Source organism: Mycteria americana, chromosome 18 (assembly GCF_035582795.1).
Source record: "Mycteria americana isolate JAX WOST 10 ecotype Jacksonville Zoo and Gardens chromosome 18, USCA_MyAme_1.0, whole genome shotgun sequence".
Taxonomy (NCBI): Eukaryota; Metazoa; Chordata; class Aves; order Ciconiiformes; family Ciconiidae; genus Mycteria; species Mycteria americana.
The window spans coordinates 5,019,952-5,039,168 of NC_134382.1; the positions used below are offsets into that span (position 1 = coordinate 5,019,952).

Below are 19,217 nucleotides of genomic sequence, written 5' to 3' on the forward strand. Positions count from 1 at the left end.
TGTTTTGGAATGCTAAATGAGGCAATATGCTTCTTTCAGCTACATCTGTACATCACTCCTTGTGATCAGCACTGTGTGTGTTGGCCTTGTCGATAGAGGAGTGAGCAGCTTCAGCCACCGTACTCAAGAGGAGCACAGTATCAGGAACAGTATTGTAAAATACTAGAACAACCTAAGCCGGTTGTGGTCCATGGTACTCATACACATCTAGGCTAGTGGGTACACTTTTCAAAGGTTTAAATAATGTTCTGTTTAATCATGACCAACAGTTAAAAGAACAGGTTAAGCACAGTCCAAAAGAAATAAACAAATACACAAATTGGATCCGTTATCTACTGTGGCTCCCTCACCCTGAGGGAGTACATGGTGTACATGGGGGTACCCCTGACAGTACAGGTGTACTGTCAGACTACTTGACAGTAGGTCAAGGGTGTCCTGTCAAACTACTTTTCAGGTGTTTGCATGTCAGCTCCTTATATAATTGTTACAAAACTGAAGCATTCAAGCCATTCTCCTGTAAATCCTCAACACAGAGCTGTGAACTACTTTTTATTTTCCTTCCCCATCTACTTAGCATCTTTAGCAGCTAGATACTTGTAGCATTAAAAAAGAATTTTACAGGGGAAAGAAGCAGGGAGTCTGGGTAGCGGAGTCCAGCAGGACTGACATGTTAAAGCACTGTTGAGCCAATGCACTTGTTGAATTCCTTATTTTACTTGAAAATTATACAGCAAAATATCCAAAAGTGATGCATTAAATCAGTCTCATTTGTGTAATGGACCTTTATGGATTTCTGATTTCCAGTCACATCGACCAATACCACATTTTCTCCTTAGACAATAATCCTCTGCCTTTCACTTTACAGGAGTTGAGAACTGGTTTAATTCTAACCTTCCGTTTAAAAATATTCTTGTACGCCTTCATGAAAGGATATTAAAAGGTAAACTAAGTTGAAAGTAAAGCTATAGTGGGCTCCTTACTTTGAGTCAAAGGTTTACAAAAGAACGCTTTTAGAATGTAGGTGACTCAGCAGTTTAGGAAAGTTTTCTATTCCCACTTAAACCTTGCACAGCAAAATGCCGTAGTGCATGCAGATGTTCAGTGCCAGTTGCTGAACTGTCTCCAGGGAGCAAACATGAAAATGAGATTTCCTTGTTGCTGTGATTAAAGGTATGTAAGTACACTCATTCCTCAGTCTTCAGCTTTGTTAAAGCTGATGAGACAAATACTGATTTGATGTGCAACATTTGAAAAAGCATGTTATTTTTATTATTTCAAAAAGTTTGATTTTTGAAGAGGTTGTCATGAAGACAAATGATGCAGTGATTCCCTCTCCCCCCCACCCCCTGGCATTTCTAATGCTAGCAGAATTCCACACTAACCAGCCAACTATATACACTTACTCAATCTGAGTGAAGCGAAAAACTGAAGTTAAAGATTCCAATTCCCAAGGCTGCTCACTTGAGGTATTTTAAAAACAACTGAGAAGCAGGGGCCTTCAGAGGTGCAGACTTTGCTTGCTTTGAGTGCTGTATTCAGAACAGAATCAGCTTCTTGTTTTCCAGTATTTTGAAAATGTAATTTAATTAGTAAGCCCTTGCTGCAATATTTAACAAAATGCAATTTTTGTTAAAAATGAGGATGAAATTTCAGTGGAACACTAGGTATACGTGCATTTAGCTGTACTAGTGATTTAAGAAAAAAAAAACCCAACAACAACCAACCCCAAACAATGCACCCTAATCACCGTGTTAAAGCTCCAAGCCACAGGATGTCTGTGCTCCAACAGCTGCAATTAGCTCTTAGTTTTGTTTTATTTTTTAAACGTTTATCTACATTCCTGCACTGTGAAAATCAGCTTTCACAAGCACAAAAGAGAGAGAGAATGGCTAGTTTCAGGTAGTGCAGTAAGACTCAGTATAGCTCCTTTAATTTCTTTACACAGTAAACAGACTTCTATTTATTTATACCAACACCCTGGTCTGTACTTTCTTATTTACATGAAACACTTTTACATATATACATGTTAGCAAAATACAGGGCTTCTCCCAGAACCAAATACATTTCAGCTATAGCTTTGTTGTACAACTAATGTTAAAAAAAAAAAAAGCCCTCCTCACTTGTTTTCTTACGCACAATGATTCCATTTAGCTAAATACTAAAAGCGTATTTATTTCCTTCTCATGTAGTCCTTTCTCTAGTTACAGAACTCCATCGGCTCCAGACTGATACTTGCAATTCACTCTGGCAGTAACGAAGAGGTTTCAAGAGTCCAGCTCTAATTGTTCTTGATTTTCACTGAGTCTTAACATCAGCTGTTGTTCGTAATAAAGGCTCTTTGCATAGTTTATTTCTTGAGACAGCTTTACTGCAAGAACTTCAGATTTCACTTTCACCTGCAAAAAGAAATGTGATTTTTCTTAATGTGGTACTGCTGTCATTTAAAGCACAATGTATTTATTTTTTATTACTTCGCTAACTGAAGGGATTAGGTTTGAAGTCTCCTGTAAGGAACAGAAATGTTTCAGTGGAGATTTCTTCTCAGTGCTGAGGCTGAAGTAAGGAGGGAGAGAGGGAGAGACAGGTAAATAGAGATAGGTATTTTAGGATGAGAGCAGAAACATTTGCAATATTTGGAGTTATTTCCTTTGCTTCCCCTCCCACCTTTTATCTGGCTTGTCTGTTTGGAATGTAAACTGACTTGGGTCAGGGGTGAGCTTGTAACCTTGTCTGTAAAACCAGACCCCTGAGCAACTACTGTAATGAAGCAAAAAACCTCCTGTAATGGGTTTTAGAAGTGAGAGTTCCGATTAACTTCCACGTGCATGACAAACACTCTTTCCAATCTTCGATACTTTGTAGTAAAAAAATACTATGTATAGGAGGAGAAGACTAGAGTAAACAGACAGCAAAGTACTTGAAGTTTCATGTATGTATTGTAAAGTTAAAAGCCCTTCTCAGGTAAGTTACTATAACTTTTCTGCCTGCAGGAGTATTTTAGATTTTGCCTTCATCTTTTCTCAGGAGTTTAGGGAGCAAGTTCTGCTCTCACCTAAACCTTTTCAGCAGCAGCTCTTTTCACTGCTGACAGAACAAAGTTTTCATTGTTATGCAGCACAGGAAACCAAACACTTTCAGCACCAGTACACGCATAAAGGGGAAAAGAAACCCCTGCACCAATGCAACAATAGGTGCTAGACCCTTACCATTGGTTTTTGTTGTGACGGGCCTGGCATTGCTACACCACTACTTGTATTAACAGCTTTCTTTGTCAGCTGTATATACACGTTCTCATGGTCTTTTGAAACAAGGCAGTGGTAGAGATCATCATACTTGACTTCTAGGAAGATGGCCTCGCGGTCTGTGTAATCACCACTCTTCAGGAAATAAACAGCTTTAGATGAAATGAGAACACAGTAGCTGTCTATGTTCTCCACTGCTATGAAGCTGCAAAAAAGAAAAGAAGAAAAATTACTCACTTGAAGCTAAAAATAGTAACAAATGTCTTCACCTGTTATGTTTTGAGTGACCTTTAGAAGTCTTTCAGAAAAATTAAGTGTAACATGTACAATTCATCTGTATTTAATTTAAACTGTTCTAAAGATCAAGCTGATGAAGTACCCTCTCACCCAGTTACAAAGATCACGCTGTAAATCAAATATTAGCACTAAATGCCTGGCTTCTAGCTTTGGACATTAAAAGGGCATATAAAAATATCCTTTAACAAGGGCTGAAGAAGAGTAATTTCCTTGCATCGGCACACTGCAAGTCCTAATACTTAAGTTTAATTGTAAGTTCAGTTCCACTGCCGAGACGTGAATGGTTTGCAGACATCTATGACAAGAGCATTATCCTTCTATACACTGTAAACCTACTGTGCTTCCTTCTACCATGTACCTCCCTTGCCTTTGGAAACAAAAAACAAGTTTAACCTGCTGCCTGAATCAGTAGCTAGAAAAGAGAAATTAGCTGTTTAACACTGGGGTGAAAGGTTAAGCAGCAAGCAGGTTTCCCCAGAGAGATTAGTCCGAGTGATGAATAGTGGAGGTAGAAAAGAGTGAGTTACGAATATTGAGAACTATGATGGCTGAAAAGGTTGATGTGTAAAAAAACAGCAGTAAGGAATGAGAAAGTGAAATAGATATTTCACACACAAACGCTTCTCCTCCACTTCTGGTTTACTACTGAAATGAACCTCATTAGGGTTTTCTTTTTAAATGCTGAAAAATTCAGAAAATTAAATATTAAATCATAACTGAGAAGAGTGCTAAATGCTCTGTCAGCAACCCACAGCAGTAGAAGCCTGTCTGTAAAACTAAGATTCTCCCGCTGTCAGGTAGGTTCAAAGATACTATTTTCTGAACCATTGCTTGTACAAATCTGTCTGCTGTGGTCCTAATACATTCTGCAAAATGCACCACTGTCTTTGAAATCAATGAAGACTGTCGGTACTAAGAGTTTTTGGTAGATCAGAAAAGCTTACCATCTCCAAAACTACTGTTGGCTCTACCATTTAAGTCACACTTTGCACAAATTATTCTGACCTATATCCAAATAAGCCCATAGCTATTAATGGAATTTTAATAGCCAAAAATATTTCAAAAGATCAGATTACGGTTTCTTTTTGTGGTATAAAAGAGTAATTCCAGTAATTTTCTAATAGTCCTTTGAAAGAAGGTATTCTGCACTGAACTTGTCGTTTTCCCTGCCCTATGTCTCCTAGCCGTGTCAGCTGTGACAAATGCCCTTGTTTCCATAAACTTGAGAAAGGTCTACGCACTTATTCAAGTTAACAACTTACATTTTCATTTAAGTGCTGAGAAGAGCACTGCCATTCTAAGTTAAAAAAGGCCTGTAATGTACTTTGCCCAGCTCTAACCTTGGATGAAACTACAGGATAGGATCACTGAATTGTGTTCCTTTAAGTAAAACAAAACGGACAAAAATGTGTATTTCAGCTTAAAAAAACCTAGGTGAAAGAGAAGGTTAACACCGTTACTGAAACTAGCAGTTGCCCCTCAGTTGTCCATCAGAGTTCAAACACTTCTGGGTTAAGGTTTTGCCTTTGAAACAAGTTTTAAGTAGGATGTAGAGGGGTATTTTTTATGAAGTGTCATAGAAAACTTAATTTTAAAATAGACCAGCATTATAGCTTGCAGAATAATAGTCTTGTTCCTTAGGACAGGCACATAAAAGCAAGTACCGTGTTCGACAGAGATCCTAGCTTTGACTCAGGTCAGACTTCCACTAGAAGCGGAACCAGAGGAAACCTGCTGTTACATTGGCTTGCTTTGCTTCTTTTCCAGCTGGGAAAGAAGATTAACAGGCGATTATCAGAAACGCCTCATCGTGTATCACTGTCCTTAGCAATTGTCCCAGCAAAGCTGAGAAACTGGAGAAGGTTTTGTATAGCCACAAAAGCAGAACAGCTGTTTTCCTGATGTATGGTATTACAGCCTGCTGTATGGGGGACAGCGTGGAGACCTGAAGCACTAACAGCTACTATAAAGTTCAGTGGAAGCAACTGGGTAATCAGGCTAGGGGTTTGTATTTTCTCCATAAGAATGACATTATATATGTAATTTTCCACACAAGATCTTTACTGGTGTCATGTATATATTTTGAGGAGTGGAAACAGAGGTCAGTGATTTAATGGTGAAGCACAGAAACATTAGCTAATTTGTAGTTCAAGTTCTACATTTTGTTCTAAGCTTGAGTCATGCATCATTACCCATTTTCTCTTGCCAACTGTTAATTTCTTCTGTGTCTAGTTCTCAGAATGGCTATTTAACCTTTTAAGATACTACTTCAAGATACTACTACTTTTTTTTTAAACCCATACTTCTACACTATTAAAAAGATCTCAAATTAATAAAATGAAAAATTAAATGAAACATGATCCAGTAGAACAAAGTAGAAGCAACCAGATCTCTGGAGAATTTGTGGGTTTTTTAACAACATCAGGAAGTAATTACACAATATTTTCCAGAAGTGAAACAGTGAGCCTAACTGGAAAAAAATGTGGAAACATTTAGTTAGAACAGTAGAGCAAGGTATTAAACCCCCTTTTATGGATTTAAGTCTGAAGGAAAATATGCAAATAATCAGGTCTTTAAATGTGTTTCTGATTATGATACTAGGATAAAAGTCAGAGGCATAATTTTGTATGTATTTTCCATGACAAGAAATGCTGTTTTCTTGTTGAATGATGTTCCTAATGGTGAAAGCCACAGTGAATGAACAAATGTGACTTGATGACAAAAGCCCACCGATCTGCTTATAGGATACACTTGCAAAAAGTTGACAGTTCTTTTTTTGGTCACAAACTGCTCCCTTTCAATTCTCCCCACCTAAAAGCCAGACTGTATATGCATAAAGACCCTTAAATGAGATGAAAACAGGGTAACGAGAGTGTAAGATCACAGTGCAGGCAAGTGGCAGACTACAAACTTCCTCCCAGGCAGCTGAAAGTAGAACCTAGAGTTAGTTGCACATGGCTGTCAGAGCCTGACTGTTGACACCGGTGAAGTTAAGATACCCTGCTGAATTGGGACCTCCCTGTAGGGGCTTCACCATCAACAGCTTTAACTGCTTTGCCTTGGCAGATACTCTGACGGATAATGGATGCAAAACACAGTATCTTATGCTCTCCACTGAGAAGAGCTGTTCAGGTAACTGTGGTCGAGATCGGGTTAAGGAATGAATTATGCCTTAAGACCCCAGTCCAACCAACTGACATCTCCTGTACAAACAAATGTACAGTTATCTTGCCGTGCGTTCTCTATGTGGATTTTTTCATACTCACAAACCTGACCACTAATAACATGTATACACTCTTTTCACTTGCTTTCACGAACCCATATCCAAGGCATTCAAACATAGATGCGCCTTTAGTGTATTACCCATACAAATTATTCAATATTGACTCTTCTGGGGGGAAAAAAACCAAACAAACTTTTGCAGGTTACTTTGGTCATTAGCTGTTAACAGCCATAGCTTGGGAATAACATGTACCACAGGCATCCAAGTGAGCTTGTCTCACATTGAAACCAGAGCCACCTCAGAGCGCAGTCCGTGCAGGTCAGTGGTGATTCATGTATTGCTGTCCCAGAATCACTAACCACTGTCCTAGGCTTTGGGCTGTGAGAACTAGACTAGATAAGGGACAGATAAGGGAAGAGATACTAGTTCTGCCTGTTTGCATGTTACAGAGGAAGAAGAGTACAGGGCACTTGTTGATAAAACATGCACTTGTTTTATCAGTGTACGTGGAGGGTTGGACATGTACGATGCATGTTAAATGGACTAATGATTACTTAGAAACTTACTGAGATTTTGTCTTTTGTAATGATAGAGGGGACCAGGGACATTAATAGAAGTAGGAGTCAACAAACCAAGTCAAGTGTGTGATTCTTCCACAGCCTGTATGTGATGTGCAATTGATGGCAGTTAGCCACAAGTGAACCAAAGCAGCCCTGTGGCACCTGCAGTGCTGTCTGTACGCAGCCGGTGGACAGGCCCCTGTGGAAGTCATCAAGTGCTCATGCTGTGCTGCTAATCAGTACCAAGAGAAAACAAATGGAATGTGTGTGTGCATGCATGCACGCGTGTGTGTAAACCGGTTTTAGTCCCTCTTCCCCAACAACATGAAGATGCAACGGCAGCAAACAGAACTACTTCAAGTAACTGTGTAGTCAGTACTTACAACTCATCCTGGATGTTGTCAGTCAGTTTGAACAGCTGTTCCTGGCCTTCTGCTTGACTTTCTAAATAGCGGGGCAAGAGCCCTTGAGGTCCTCTACAGCAGCGTGGCCTTCTCACTCTCTCTGCTTGTGTCCTACATGCAAAAATAGATGCAGAAAAATGACTTAGTGCAACAGCAGTGCTTTTCCTTCCACTTAAACCTGTCAATACACAAAGTTTTATTTATTTTGAAATATAAGGTGCGACAAAGCCTTTAAAAATACAAGGTCTTCACAAATACAGCGTATAGATTGTGTAATACTTGATCTGGAGGACATGGTGCCTACTCATATCGTTCTACATTTCAAAGAAATTTCTGCCAGTTTTCTTCTACAATTAAGGGGCAGTGTGCTAAATTAATAGGAAGAAGCAACCTGAACCGAGTATACTGTCTGCAGATTTTGGGATCTGTTTTTATCTGCAGAGTTTTACTGATTCAACTGTTTCTTCTCCCTTCCCTACAGAAAATAAGAGTGCATCAACCTAGATAGAGCTCACATTGATGGACAGTGTCAGTAGTTTGAAAATTGAAGGATTATGGAAATAGGAACATGCAGTTAAGACAAAAGAAAAAGCCACGGTTAATTAGGGTTTCTGCTAAAGTTTCCGTAGTAGGGTTTAGCATACTTTACCTTTCTTGAGCATCTGTTAAAAAATGACAATAATAAGAGACACACGTGTGACCTGACAGACATCAGAGGTTGATACTGGCCACAGTGCTAAAGAACTGCAGGCGAGGTACCTCCCTTAGCAGTATTTTGTTAAAAAATAATATTCTGAATTCCTCTAAGCTTTTGGAACGCCCTACCCCTGAAGAATTGTGTTACAGGCTGCCTAGCCCTGCTTCATTCTCTGTCCTTTCCCAACAGCATCACTCTGGGTCTGCTGCATGCTTTTTCATATCTCTTTAGGCTACTGCTGTTAGCAATTTTCCAAGCCAAACGCACCACTTTTGATTAGTGCTCTCTACTTCCCATCTTGATGCCCCGTAAAGATCCTGTGCAATGAACTGCTTCTATCCTTTTTGATCAAAGACAGGAAAAATGTCCCATGTAACAACACATTCTCTTTTTAAGCTGCTTGGCAACAGCACACAAGAGTACTTGCCTTCTAAGCTTTGCTTTCTGCAGATGTTTTCTCTGGAGCCTTGTTTCTTTGTTACCTTTCCCTTTCAGCAGTCCTGTCCCAGGCCTGAAACCCATGCACCCTTTTAAAATTTGTTTTCCTTCGAGTCTTTGACACCCTTGCCTTTTAATGGTGACAGACATGGTTTTTTGCCCCTTCCCTTCTTGGCTGCAGTAAATGTTCCTGGAACAGAATCTCTTACATGTCATTCATGACTTGGCATCATCTTTGCTGCTCTCCCATAGGGTGACTGGCCTTGTCACTGGCAACGGATTTTGCAAACAAGGTATAGAAGCCAAAGATAATGGCTTTCCAGCACAGCAGAGAAAAACATCAGCCAATTTATATTTGTAGTACATGATGACTATCTGGTAAGTTCTGATTTTGTTCATGAGATTATTACATCCCTGACCTGCCTAACAAATTACAGCGGCTCAGAAGTAGCGCTTATCGCTGATCCTCTTTGAGAGAAACTTCAGGAGAGACAAAAAGCTCTTGACTTCACTTCAGCTGAACTATGGTTACGCTAAGATGGAAAGTCAGTTTGTCAGCAGGGAGGATGAAAGGAAGAGTGGAAATTCTCCAACTAAAAGAATGCGAAACAGAGCAGGGGCTTAAGAAACCATAACAAATCTTCTCATTAATAGTGCCAGTAGAACGTTATCAGTCAAATTTTCAGTTTTACCTCTGCTGACAGATGTTCTCACTGCTTTACCTGTTCTGCTGCACTGCTTTTGGTTTTGGTTAGATGTTCATTAGTTAGTTACAGTGTTATGCATCCAAGCTAAAAAATGCTGCTATGAAAATTGCCATTTGCCATGTAAAGATACTTAGTTTTCCTCATTTGCAACATCTTAAAACTGTATTCTTCCATTAGTAGCATTCCTCTGAATGAGAATAACCTGAACGCTAGGTAAATAGATGACTTCCACCAGCTATGTAGGATTTAAAATTATTCCACTGACTAATAGCTGTATACAGTGGTTAGAACTTCACTATTCAGTACTACGACTCACGAGCACGTCACCTCTCCTGCCCCTTAGATTTTTTAGATATAAACAGGATTTGTCTGTACCAGATACAGTTACTTGACAGTATTGTTACCTTTCTGAACCTATGCCAAAGGTGAACAAATAAGTGCCTGCTTTTACCTATTAGAGTCTTACAAAGTAGTAAACAAAAGTATGCGTTTGCCTTTGTGAAATGCAAAATATTGAGGCAAAGTTCCAAATAAATTAAAGGGTTCCAACTGGTGTGATTCCCATCTTGCTGTTTGTCCTACTTCCTGACTTCCAAAAGCAGTAAAAGGGCAAAATTTCACTTATCCAAGAAGCCCCCATTGGCTGTTAAACCTCTCTACAGCACCTGTAGCTTCTATTGACAAGTTGAAAGAGTGACTGTCCAAAGCGGCATGTGCAGTTTTTAATTAACTATTGGCCAATCACTAACTTTTTATGTAGACACTTTCTTGTTACGCATTCAGGAAAGTTAGATAACCACCCGTATGGGAGTGAGCAACAACACTGCATAATGGTTTTTACATTAACCATCTTTCAGATAAATGTTCGACTGTGCTATTTTCTCTAATATTCTGTAGTACTGCGAGAAGAGGTATCTGAAGCACTGCAAGCAAGACTACTGTAAATGAGGAAAGAATAGGGCCTTTTATCAGACCCATTCCATCCGTAGAAACCAGAACATCAGCAAATGCTGGTTTCTAATGTCTGGCTTAGAAGCAGGTCAGAGAGAAAGTACTAGTACTACAAAAGTACTAGGCACCAGAATGAATTTCTGGAAGGCTTGGTAATTTCTGAGTTGTGGGTTGTTCTTAGGTTTTGTTTTCGTTCTTAAGTGGAAGAAGTACTTCAGAGTACAGTGCTTACTGTCCCCGTGCTCCTCCACACTAAACTGTTCATCCTGGTGATAAAAGATAATTCTCATCTTGGTGATAAGAAGGTCAGCTGCTTTTCAACTAAGTGCCACTAGAGCTAGCATAAATTGCATTCATTTAGTCCATCAGCCCCTTGGCAAACTGGTCTGTTTGGTCTGAACAGCTTAAAACATTCCACACGACTTGATTTTTTAAATCTAAAAATTTGTTCTACTGTCTCAAGTTACATTCTGTAAATAATAAGCAATGCTGATGAAATACAAAAAGCTGAAGATTTGTAAAACAGAATGAACAGTGGTGTGCCCACATCTGTGTTACATTAAACATGCACTCAACAGATTTGCTGATTCTTTTTTAATAAGCACACAAAGGCAATACAAGAGAGAAATGCCCTCACGTCTCCTAGTCGCAGCAGGGAAGAGTGCTGCTGAATGAAGACACAAAGAGATTGGAAATGGTGTCAGAAGGTTGAGGCACACACTCCAGTTCTTCACTGTTCAGACAAAGCTGAACACTGGAGAATCTCCTTTCAGATGGCTGTATGCACACTAAGAACAGTTAGCAGTGTTAATTGGTTGGCTTTTGCTTAACAGTTCACAGAATTCTTGTGATTCAGTTTTCCAGTTTTAAGCCAGAAGTTTTGTCACCAAACAGATCACCAACCCACTGATGTAAGGAAGTTGTTCAGGTATTATTGGTGATCGTTATTTACCGACTTAGAAAAAAACTCTACAAGAGACATCACATGTTTTGCAGAATTCCTTTTAGCCTTGTTCCTTCACTACGCATTTACCCCTATCAGGTTTACACTATCAGGTATGTAGATGAGGTTCTTGCTGAGGTGCATAAATATACAGTGTTTTTGAGAGCTGTCACTGTTACTCATCTTTGAGGGTCTTTTGGACCTAAAAAATTTCCTTGAAGTGTACCTAGATTGCTTTGACAAAAACATTTAAAAAAATAAAAATCAGAAGGTATCAAACTTTGTGTATCAACAGATAGTCTGTGAAAACAAAACATTGCACTTCTGAAATTATATACAAATAAGAGTGTGTGTGGTTTTGCTATTACATCTTTCAGTTTCCTCAGTATCACACCTAGAATTATTACTCAGAATAAAACAACTTAAGGAAATTTAGCAACTTCTGAGAGAAAAAAAAAGCAACAAGAAAAAACCCTACGACTGGCATGGCAATCACTATGACTTTTCATTTAAAAAGTGTATCTGTGGGATTTCTAATCTGTCCTCTTGGTAAGAGAGCGGCACTGGCAACTACAGATCTGTTCAAAAAGCCCAACTTGAGCACGTACACAGATTTTGATCCACAACTGGAAGAGTGCAAGGACACCCCAAGTCCTGCACAAACAGCTCTAAGTGCCAGGAGATGCAATTCTGGCGTCTGAAACCAGTATTTGATGGAAGAGGCTCTTCACAGAGACTTCGCCCGCTGTACAGCCTGTCTGCCACCAAAACCCCAAGTCATTCTAGCTGACAAACACTGGTGTGCATGTCAGCCGTGTCAGCCCTCCAAAGAGATCTCTCTGGCCACAGGGCTCTCCCCCACACTCTAGTAATAATTTTCTTCAGCTAGACCCAGTTCTTGCTGCCAAAACTTCCAGCAACTGTCATCAATGTGTCGCATTCATAAAGGTTTCCAGTTTAACAACCTCATCATTCCAACTCATTTAAAGCAGTAAGTTACTGGTTCTGGTATAGCTCAAATTCTGTCAGTCTTTCCACTGTAAACTTGTTTTTTTCAGGTTTGCATAAAATTTATTGATAAAAGCCTGCTCTGGGCTGTAACTTGGCATACTGACTTTCAGCCTGGGAACAATTTTTATCCCCTTGAAATAATTATAAAACAACCTTAGTTCAAACCAAGGAAAATTGGCAGGTAGTGTAAGCCTATGAAACAATTCAATTGCTGCTAGTATTTTGGAGAAATAATATCAAACCTGTTACTTGGCTCCAGAAAAAGTCTGCTTCATAAATACAGGGAGTGCTTTGTCTAAGGAGGCTTTAGTGCATGTCAGACATTAAGAAGTGACTTAATCTGATGACTTAGAGGAATAGCCTTACATCTTCTATCATAAAATATGCAACAACTAAAATACCTGCTACAGTTGCTCGAGTTGAAGACTGAATTGCACCTGCAGCCATCCATAAGTATCGTCATCCCAGGCTCATACTTTCCGCAAAAGGCAGAATGAAGACAGTACTTGTCTCAGATGTGTAATGGGAGGACACAGTGTGAAGCATGCTCAGAAGTGCCACAATCAATTAAATGCTGAACAATCTATACCTTAAAAACTATCCTAGAAGTTCAGCCATCACAGCAACAAGCTACAGATGATGCAGTCATACCACAGGATCATAAGGATAAAAAAAGAAAACAAAGGTATGCCATTCCTGAGATGGTCTGCATTGCGTATCACACCTTTGCAAAATACTAAAAATCCAGTATTTCCATGATTATTTCCTCATTGATGTACTTCCTTTGTAGTTCGTTTCAAATGTTGAACCCTTGTGATAAGCGGGAATGTCCTGAGCATAAGGTGACAGACAACATTATTTTTTATGTGCTAGTTCTCTGCGTCTGAGAATATCAAATGACTTGGGCCCAATTTCAGAAAAACCTGTGGCAATTTAGCTTTCATGTTCCGTTGTGACTCTGCTGGCAGCTGGCAATGCTGTACTGCAAGGGGCAAGTACAGCTGCCTCCTTCCCAGAGTTGGGCTTTGGGGGTGCAGTTCCCAACAGGCAGATAATTTCTTGAAGACCTGATGCCTGAACCCGGAGATTTGGCAGAGCTCTGTGATGGAATTCATTCACCGATTCAGACACAGATGCTTTTAAGGTGTGTTAAAAACGCACACGCAGTGCAGTCAGTCTGAGTGTTGGATTTGGCATTAGAATGTCTCAGTTAGATGCAAGAATGTGTAAAATCATGAGCCAGACAGCTCCCTGCTGACTGCATATCTGAGGAAGCTTATATGCACCGTTTATTCCAGCAAATGCATGGAATATATTGTGCTTGTTAAATGTGTTCCCAAAATGCTAGTTTCAGGCAGAAACATGCAAATAAATGGTGCCTAGGGTTAAAACCTCCCACTTACAGTCAAATCCCTCCTCTTTTGAGGGATCTATCAGCTCAGATGCTGAAGACCTTTATCTGACCCAATATACTTTTAGGAGAACTACAGCATGCTGAAGAAGCAACTGTTTATCATGTAGGCTGTTCCTGCCTACTTCTTGGAGATGGAGCTCTTCTCCCCCCTTCCCCTTTCTTTTGTATACAAGATCAAAACAAAGTTGAAAACTATTCGTTGGTCCTGTGTTTGTATACAACTTCTCACTTCCTTGTGAACTTGGAGCCTGAAGAAGAGCTTAATTAAGACATTGAGAATCACTTCTTTAAGAACAGCAGAGCAGCAGATGTACTCGCTCAAAGGGCACGTTCTTACGACGTCCATATTACAAATCCAAATTCTGTGTAAGCTGTGTGTGCCTGCGGTACAAGACAACTGCGTGGCACTTACACCGGTCACGCTGCGCATCAACCAGCGTTCAACCTGTGGCACTTGCTCCACCTCTGACTGCAATAGCTGTGCCACTGCCAAACGCTTTTTCAAGCTCTTTGATATCATCAAGCTTAAGAGGTTAACAAAATGTAACACTGCCATCTGAGTTTCCAATTCCTCCCAGACTCTTCCTGTACTGATCGCAGAGCGATGACTACAGTTGTCACCTTCAAGTTTCCTGTCTCACAAATGTGTTGAAAAATGCTCCCATTCACCTTCTGATTCAGTGTAAAAGATACAGTTCTTAGCAGGGACTTCTTGCAAACACCGATCTGAAAAACACGAGCTGAACATGCCTTAGCGAAGATTAAAGTGCCCAGGGCCATGACATTGCTAGGCCTCGGGGCACAGTGCGAGGTCTTAAAACCTGCGTACAGTCTGCTGACAGGCAGGGCAGCGTAGCAGGTGGAGCATTAGTCTTATTTCTGTGCTCACGTTTATAATGGTCCCATCAAACACCATCAGTGCTGGCTAAGCAATGCCCATTTGCTGCAAATGCAAACATGGTCACCTTACTTTGAGTGGAACAGAAACGTCTCCATATTGTACTCCTATCCTTCTGGGAAAGCAAATCCTCTTTGGGGCAGAAAGCAAACGCAGAGCCCCTGCCAGCATTAGCTGCTAGGCGTGCATGAAGAACTATGTGAGGTGAACGTTGAGGACCATATATGTTGTCTCTTCAGACCCTCCTTTATATACTTTCCAGTTAGTACAACTCGCTGCAACAGGCACAGCAAAGTCTCCTACCACAAACTTCACCTAACAAAAAGCTACTCAGAAAGTTTGTTTTGATTTTTAAAGTTAGCAGTTGCAAGAACAATTGAACTGGCTGTACTTACAAAACTGATAAAGAGCGTTCCACATGTTAACAGCAACATTAGGTGAAAAAATTATCTATAAAAATACCAGCCACATGCTAAATGAGGTGACATCAAGGCAATAAATAGCTCCATCTGTATGAAAGAGTTTGTAGAACAACCCAGAACACATCTCTGAACAAAAAAGTAACTATGGATAAAGCAGTACCGAAAACAAAGTGGGTTGGATTTTTTTTTGGTTTAAAAAAAAAAAAAAAAAAAGGTCAGTTTTACATAATTTTTCTCAGATCACTTTATAAATCTGCTGCACATCAGAAATCAGACACACATGTATTTTTTCCAAGTAAAGAAAGTCGAAGGTTTACATTTTTAATAGCAGTGTGACTATTTCTGAATGGCAGCAGTATATATTACATGCAGTGTGAGAGGGTTAAACAGGACAGCCTCAACTCTTTATAAACTTTTGCCCTCTGGATATGTACTCATTGGCTGCTGTACAAGACTTGAGCTGTATTACACGCCTTCACGATATGGTTCAACTGTCGGTCAGGCTCGGGGCCTGGCAGTAGGCCAGACCGCAATCAATGGGACACAAACCTCCCCCTTTCAGATCATCACGAAGGCTCATATTATCTCCTTTTTGTCGTGCTGGTTAAATTTATGGAGCAGAACCCCGAAGCTGCATTCCTTGGCTTGGGCCGGCCCACGCGGGCCTCCCTTTGTTTGGTACTGTAAGCGAGGCGTGCTTTGGAGGATTGCAGGGTTGTTAGTTCAGGCACTGACTGTTTGCTCATGACTGAAATGAAAAGAGTTCAGTGGAAGGGCAAAAGGACAGCACAAGTGTAAAACCCCATCCCAGCAGGCCCCGGGCTCCCCTCTACAGGCTCTGGACTAGGGCTGAACAGAAAACCTCGCCGTTAATGACAAAGGAAAAAATCTGTCTAGTAACAGGTAAACAGCCTAGCAATACACTAGCACGGACCTCGCCACACGGTGCCTTGCTTTCAAGTAAGCCTGTAATTACTACATAAATACACACCTCGGCTAACCTGGCTCAGAATACTGCTTGGAAGTAGTACTAGTTTTAAAGCAAAGCCATATCTTTTAATTTGAAAATAAAACCTATCAGCACAAACAGTACTACCTGTCCAGCTGCACGGTGTAATATTTCTACCATTTTAAACCTGTGGAGTAACCGCAGAGAACCTGATGCCGTGATATTTATGCTTGGGAGGAAGACACAGGATGTAATTCTAGCAAGACACAAAACTACTGGAAATGCAGTATGCAGAGGAGAGAAGATTTTCATTTTGTATATAACAGGCATTTCCTACACCTTTATATTTGGTCTCAGAATGGAAAAAGTCCACCTTTGGGTATGCTCAGGTACTCTCTACTCAATGCTTTATTACTGTGGTAATTAAAGGCCACTTCTTGATACAGGTCACAAAATTAAGGATGTAAAGAAACCTTTAACGTGATCTCAAGGCAAAATCATGTGGAGTGAAAGCAAATGGAAAGGCAACTTGAAAGATGGTATTCCAAAGACACGCAAGAGAAACAAATACATACACGGAAAACCACAAGAACTCTTACTGATTATGTACGTAACGTAAGGTACCCATGTACTTATTCTTTGGTACAGAAATATCTGTGCTTACCTTCATCGCTATTACGACTGGTAAAACTTATTCGCAGAAAGCTGCCCTAGACCTGCTGTACCAGACTTCACCCCTTTGGCACAGGCAGCACGTATTTCGGGACATGAGGTCATAACAGCCAGCCACTGCGCTGGCCAGCAGCTCATGCCATTGGTGCTTTAGAAATAAGTAAATAAACAAATGCTATATTCCTATTGCCTTACACCAGTTTCATCTTTCCTACTATTTTTATGAACTGAAAATATTAGTAAGAGGGCCAAAAGATATTATAAAAACCCACAGAATGTGTATTAAATTTTTTTCAATTCTGGGGATCAAGTCCGACTGGTTTAATGCAGTCTGATGATTTGTCCTGGTACATTCCAACAGACACGTCTGTTTTGAATAAAGCTTTCCTTCGTTTCTGGTGCGCATACGCTTTCAACTTATCCCACCTAATTCTAAGCAAGTAGATTTGTGAATGGAAATTGTGAATACTTTATTGCCTGGTCTTCGATGACTTTTTAGTTTGTTCTGTTGATGCTAACACACAAATATAATTTTTTCCAGTTTTTCAAAGTCTGTCCAGTTCCATTCTAGGAGGTGCCATTGCAGACTAGTTAAATCTGCAGCTCTCTGTACTTGTTTCAGCCCAGGAAAACTCTCACACAGAATCCACTGAGACCGCAGCCTCAGTTCACAGAGTGCTTGCTGAATAAGGAAGCATCTAAAAAACCCATGAATGCCAGAAAACGTACAACACAGTAAAAGGTGTTCCTTTTACTTTTTGGCCTTGGTGTCCAAAAGCTTTTGCTGAAATATAAGATAATTAGACAAAATATGCAGGCTCTAGAAATACCAGTATTTCCTAAGGAAATAAAAATTTCTCCCTGTCTAGATGCATTCCTTGTAGTTAATAGCTAAATACCGTGAAGCGGGCATGCAGTAGAAGAATTCCATTTTGTGGAACAAATGCAGTCCTCTTAATTGTCACTTAAAGTGTAAATAGTAGAATAAATCTGTGGTAAATCCAGCAAAGGATTTATCAGCTCTTTTCAGAAGGAAGTTCATAATTGCTTAAATTTCTGATGGACTTAGCCAGGCCTACGTGACAGTGCCTTGGATTTAACCTAAGTGGAAAGTGTTGGTTACCTATTGCAAACGCCTGCCTGTCCCGAAAAGCAGCAGCTTCCCCATGCCTTCAGAAGTGTCGCATTTGAAAGGGAGCAAGTGTTGCACCCGCGATGTCCATTTTCAGCCACCTCTCAGAATCACAGAGGTTGGAAAAGACCTTTAAGATCATGGAGTCCAACCGTAAACCTAACACTGCCAAGCCCACCACTACACCATGTCCCTAAGCACCTCATCCAAACGGCTTTTCAGTGCTTCCAGGGACGGTGACTCTCCTTTCGCACCAGACTGGCCTAACACAACGTAATGCCTTTTCCTACAAACTCGCACCCTTTCCAGACCAGGTACTGTACACAATGAAACCAAGCCCAGTCTGGTTCCTGTGCTGAACCCGGCCATAGCAGCAGTCTTTGGTTTAATGCACAAGCCGTGCAAGTTCCACTCGCTGCAGTACCCTGTAACCAGTGACAGAAACACGCTTGCTTCTAGCTGTAACTTACCAAGGCGCTAGTAAATATTTTGGTTTTGTGGAGGCTATCACAGCAAGAACTCTCTATTCATTCATTTTTTCAAAATTATTTGTTGCTAATAACGAATGAACATCCAAAGAAAAACATAATTTCACAGTTTATGCTCGGCTAACTGCTCAGCATTATTCGCTTTAATTTTCTGTTTTCACTCATGTGTCCTCCCCTCGCAATGTTCCCTTCCAGTGCCCCATCCCTTTCTGTCCCTTAACCAACAGTCTGAATGCATCCAGGGTCTCTTTCTGCCCTCAAATGTCAAGCTAAACACTGATGTTTTAGTGCAAAATCCTTCTTGCTTACAAAATAGATGCTGGTATTTAGAATGACAGTTCAGTCCCTCATAAAGTCTCCCTTTTTAATGTTAACAGACACGTTACCAATGGTGAAAGCCAGTGACCACACAGTTTTCTTAAACCAGGCTTTTGTTTGGTTTTAACAGTAGGAATATATCCTGTCACGGCAAAGCAAAAAGGCTTTAAACAAACTAAGTTACACAAGTTTTAACTAAAGGTTTAGCACTCCCTGCTGGAATCAAAACCATCTAGAACGTCTCTGCTAGTACATAGGGTGCATAAAAAGCCAGAAGTAAAATGCAAAGGGGAGCTCTAGTGAACAGCCTCAGCACCTTCAACCCTTGGGCCTGACAAAGTGTCTTTTATAAAATAGCTAAGGTGTTTGTTTTCAAGTTTTCCTATCTCAGACCCTGCTCCTCAAAGTCTAGCTCGTAAGCTCCAGAGGCTATTCAGATGTATCTAAAATG

The 19,217-nt window shown here is 40.3% G+C and overlaps 1 protein-coding gene across 6 annotated transcripts in view; it reads right to left on the bottom strand.

The window, feature by feature from the left end:
• Positions 1–404: 404 nt before the first annotated feature.
• The window catches only part of VPS13D (vacuolar protein sorting 13 homolog D), a 111,721-nt gene continuing 92,908 nt past the window's right edge, over positions 405–19,217 (bottom strand). For all 6 annotated transcript variants that reach the window (XM_075520736.1, XM_075520733.1, XM_075520737.1 and 3 more), the window contains 3 exons: positions 7,706–7,837; positions 3,207–3,447; positions 405–2,396 (listed from right to left, as the gene is read on the bottom strand). In XM_075520736.1, the coding sequence (XP_075376851.1) occupies positions 2,265–2,396; positions 3,207–3,447; positions 7,706–7,837 (505 nt within the window). In that variant the 3' untranslated portion in view covers positions 405–2,264. The remainder of the gene's footprint in view (positions 2,397–3,206; positions 3,448–7,705; positions 7,838–19,217) is intronic.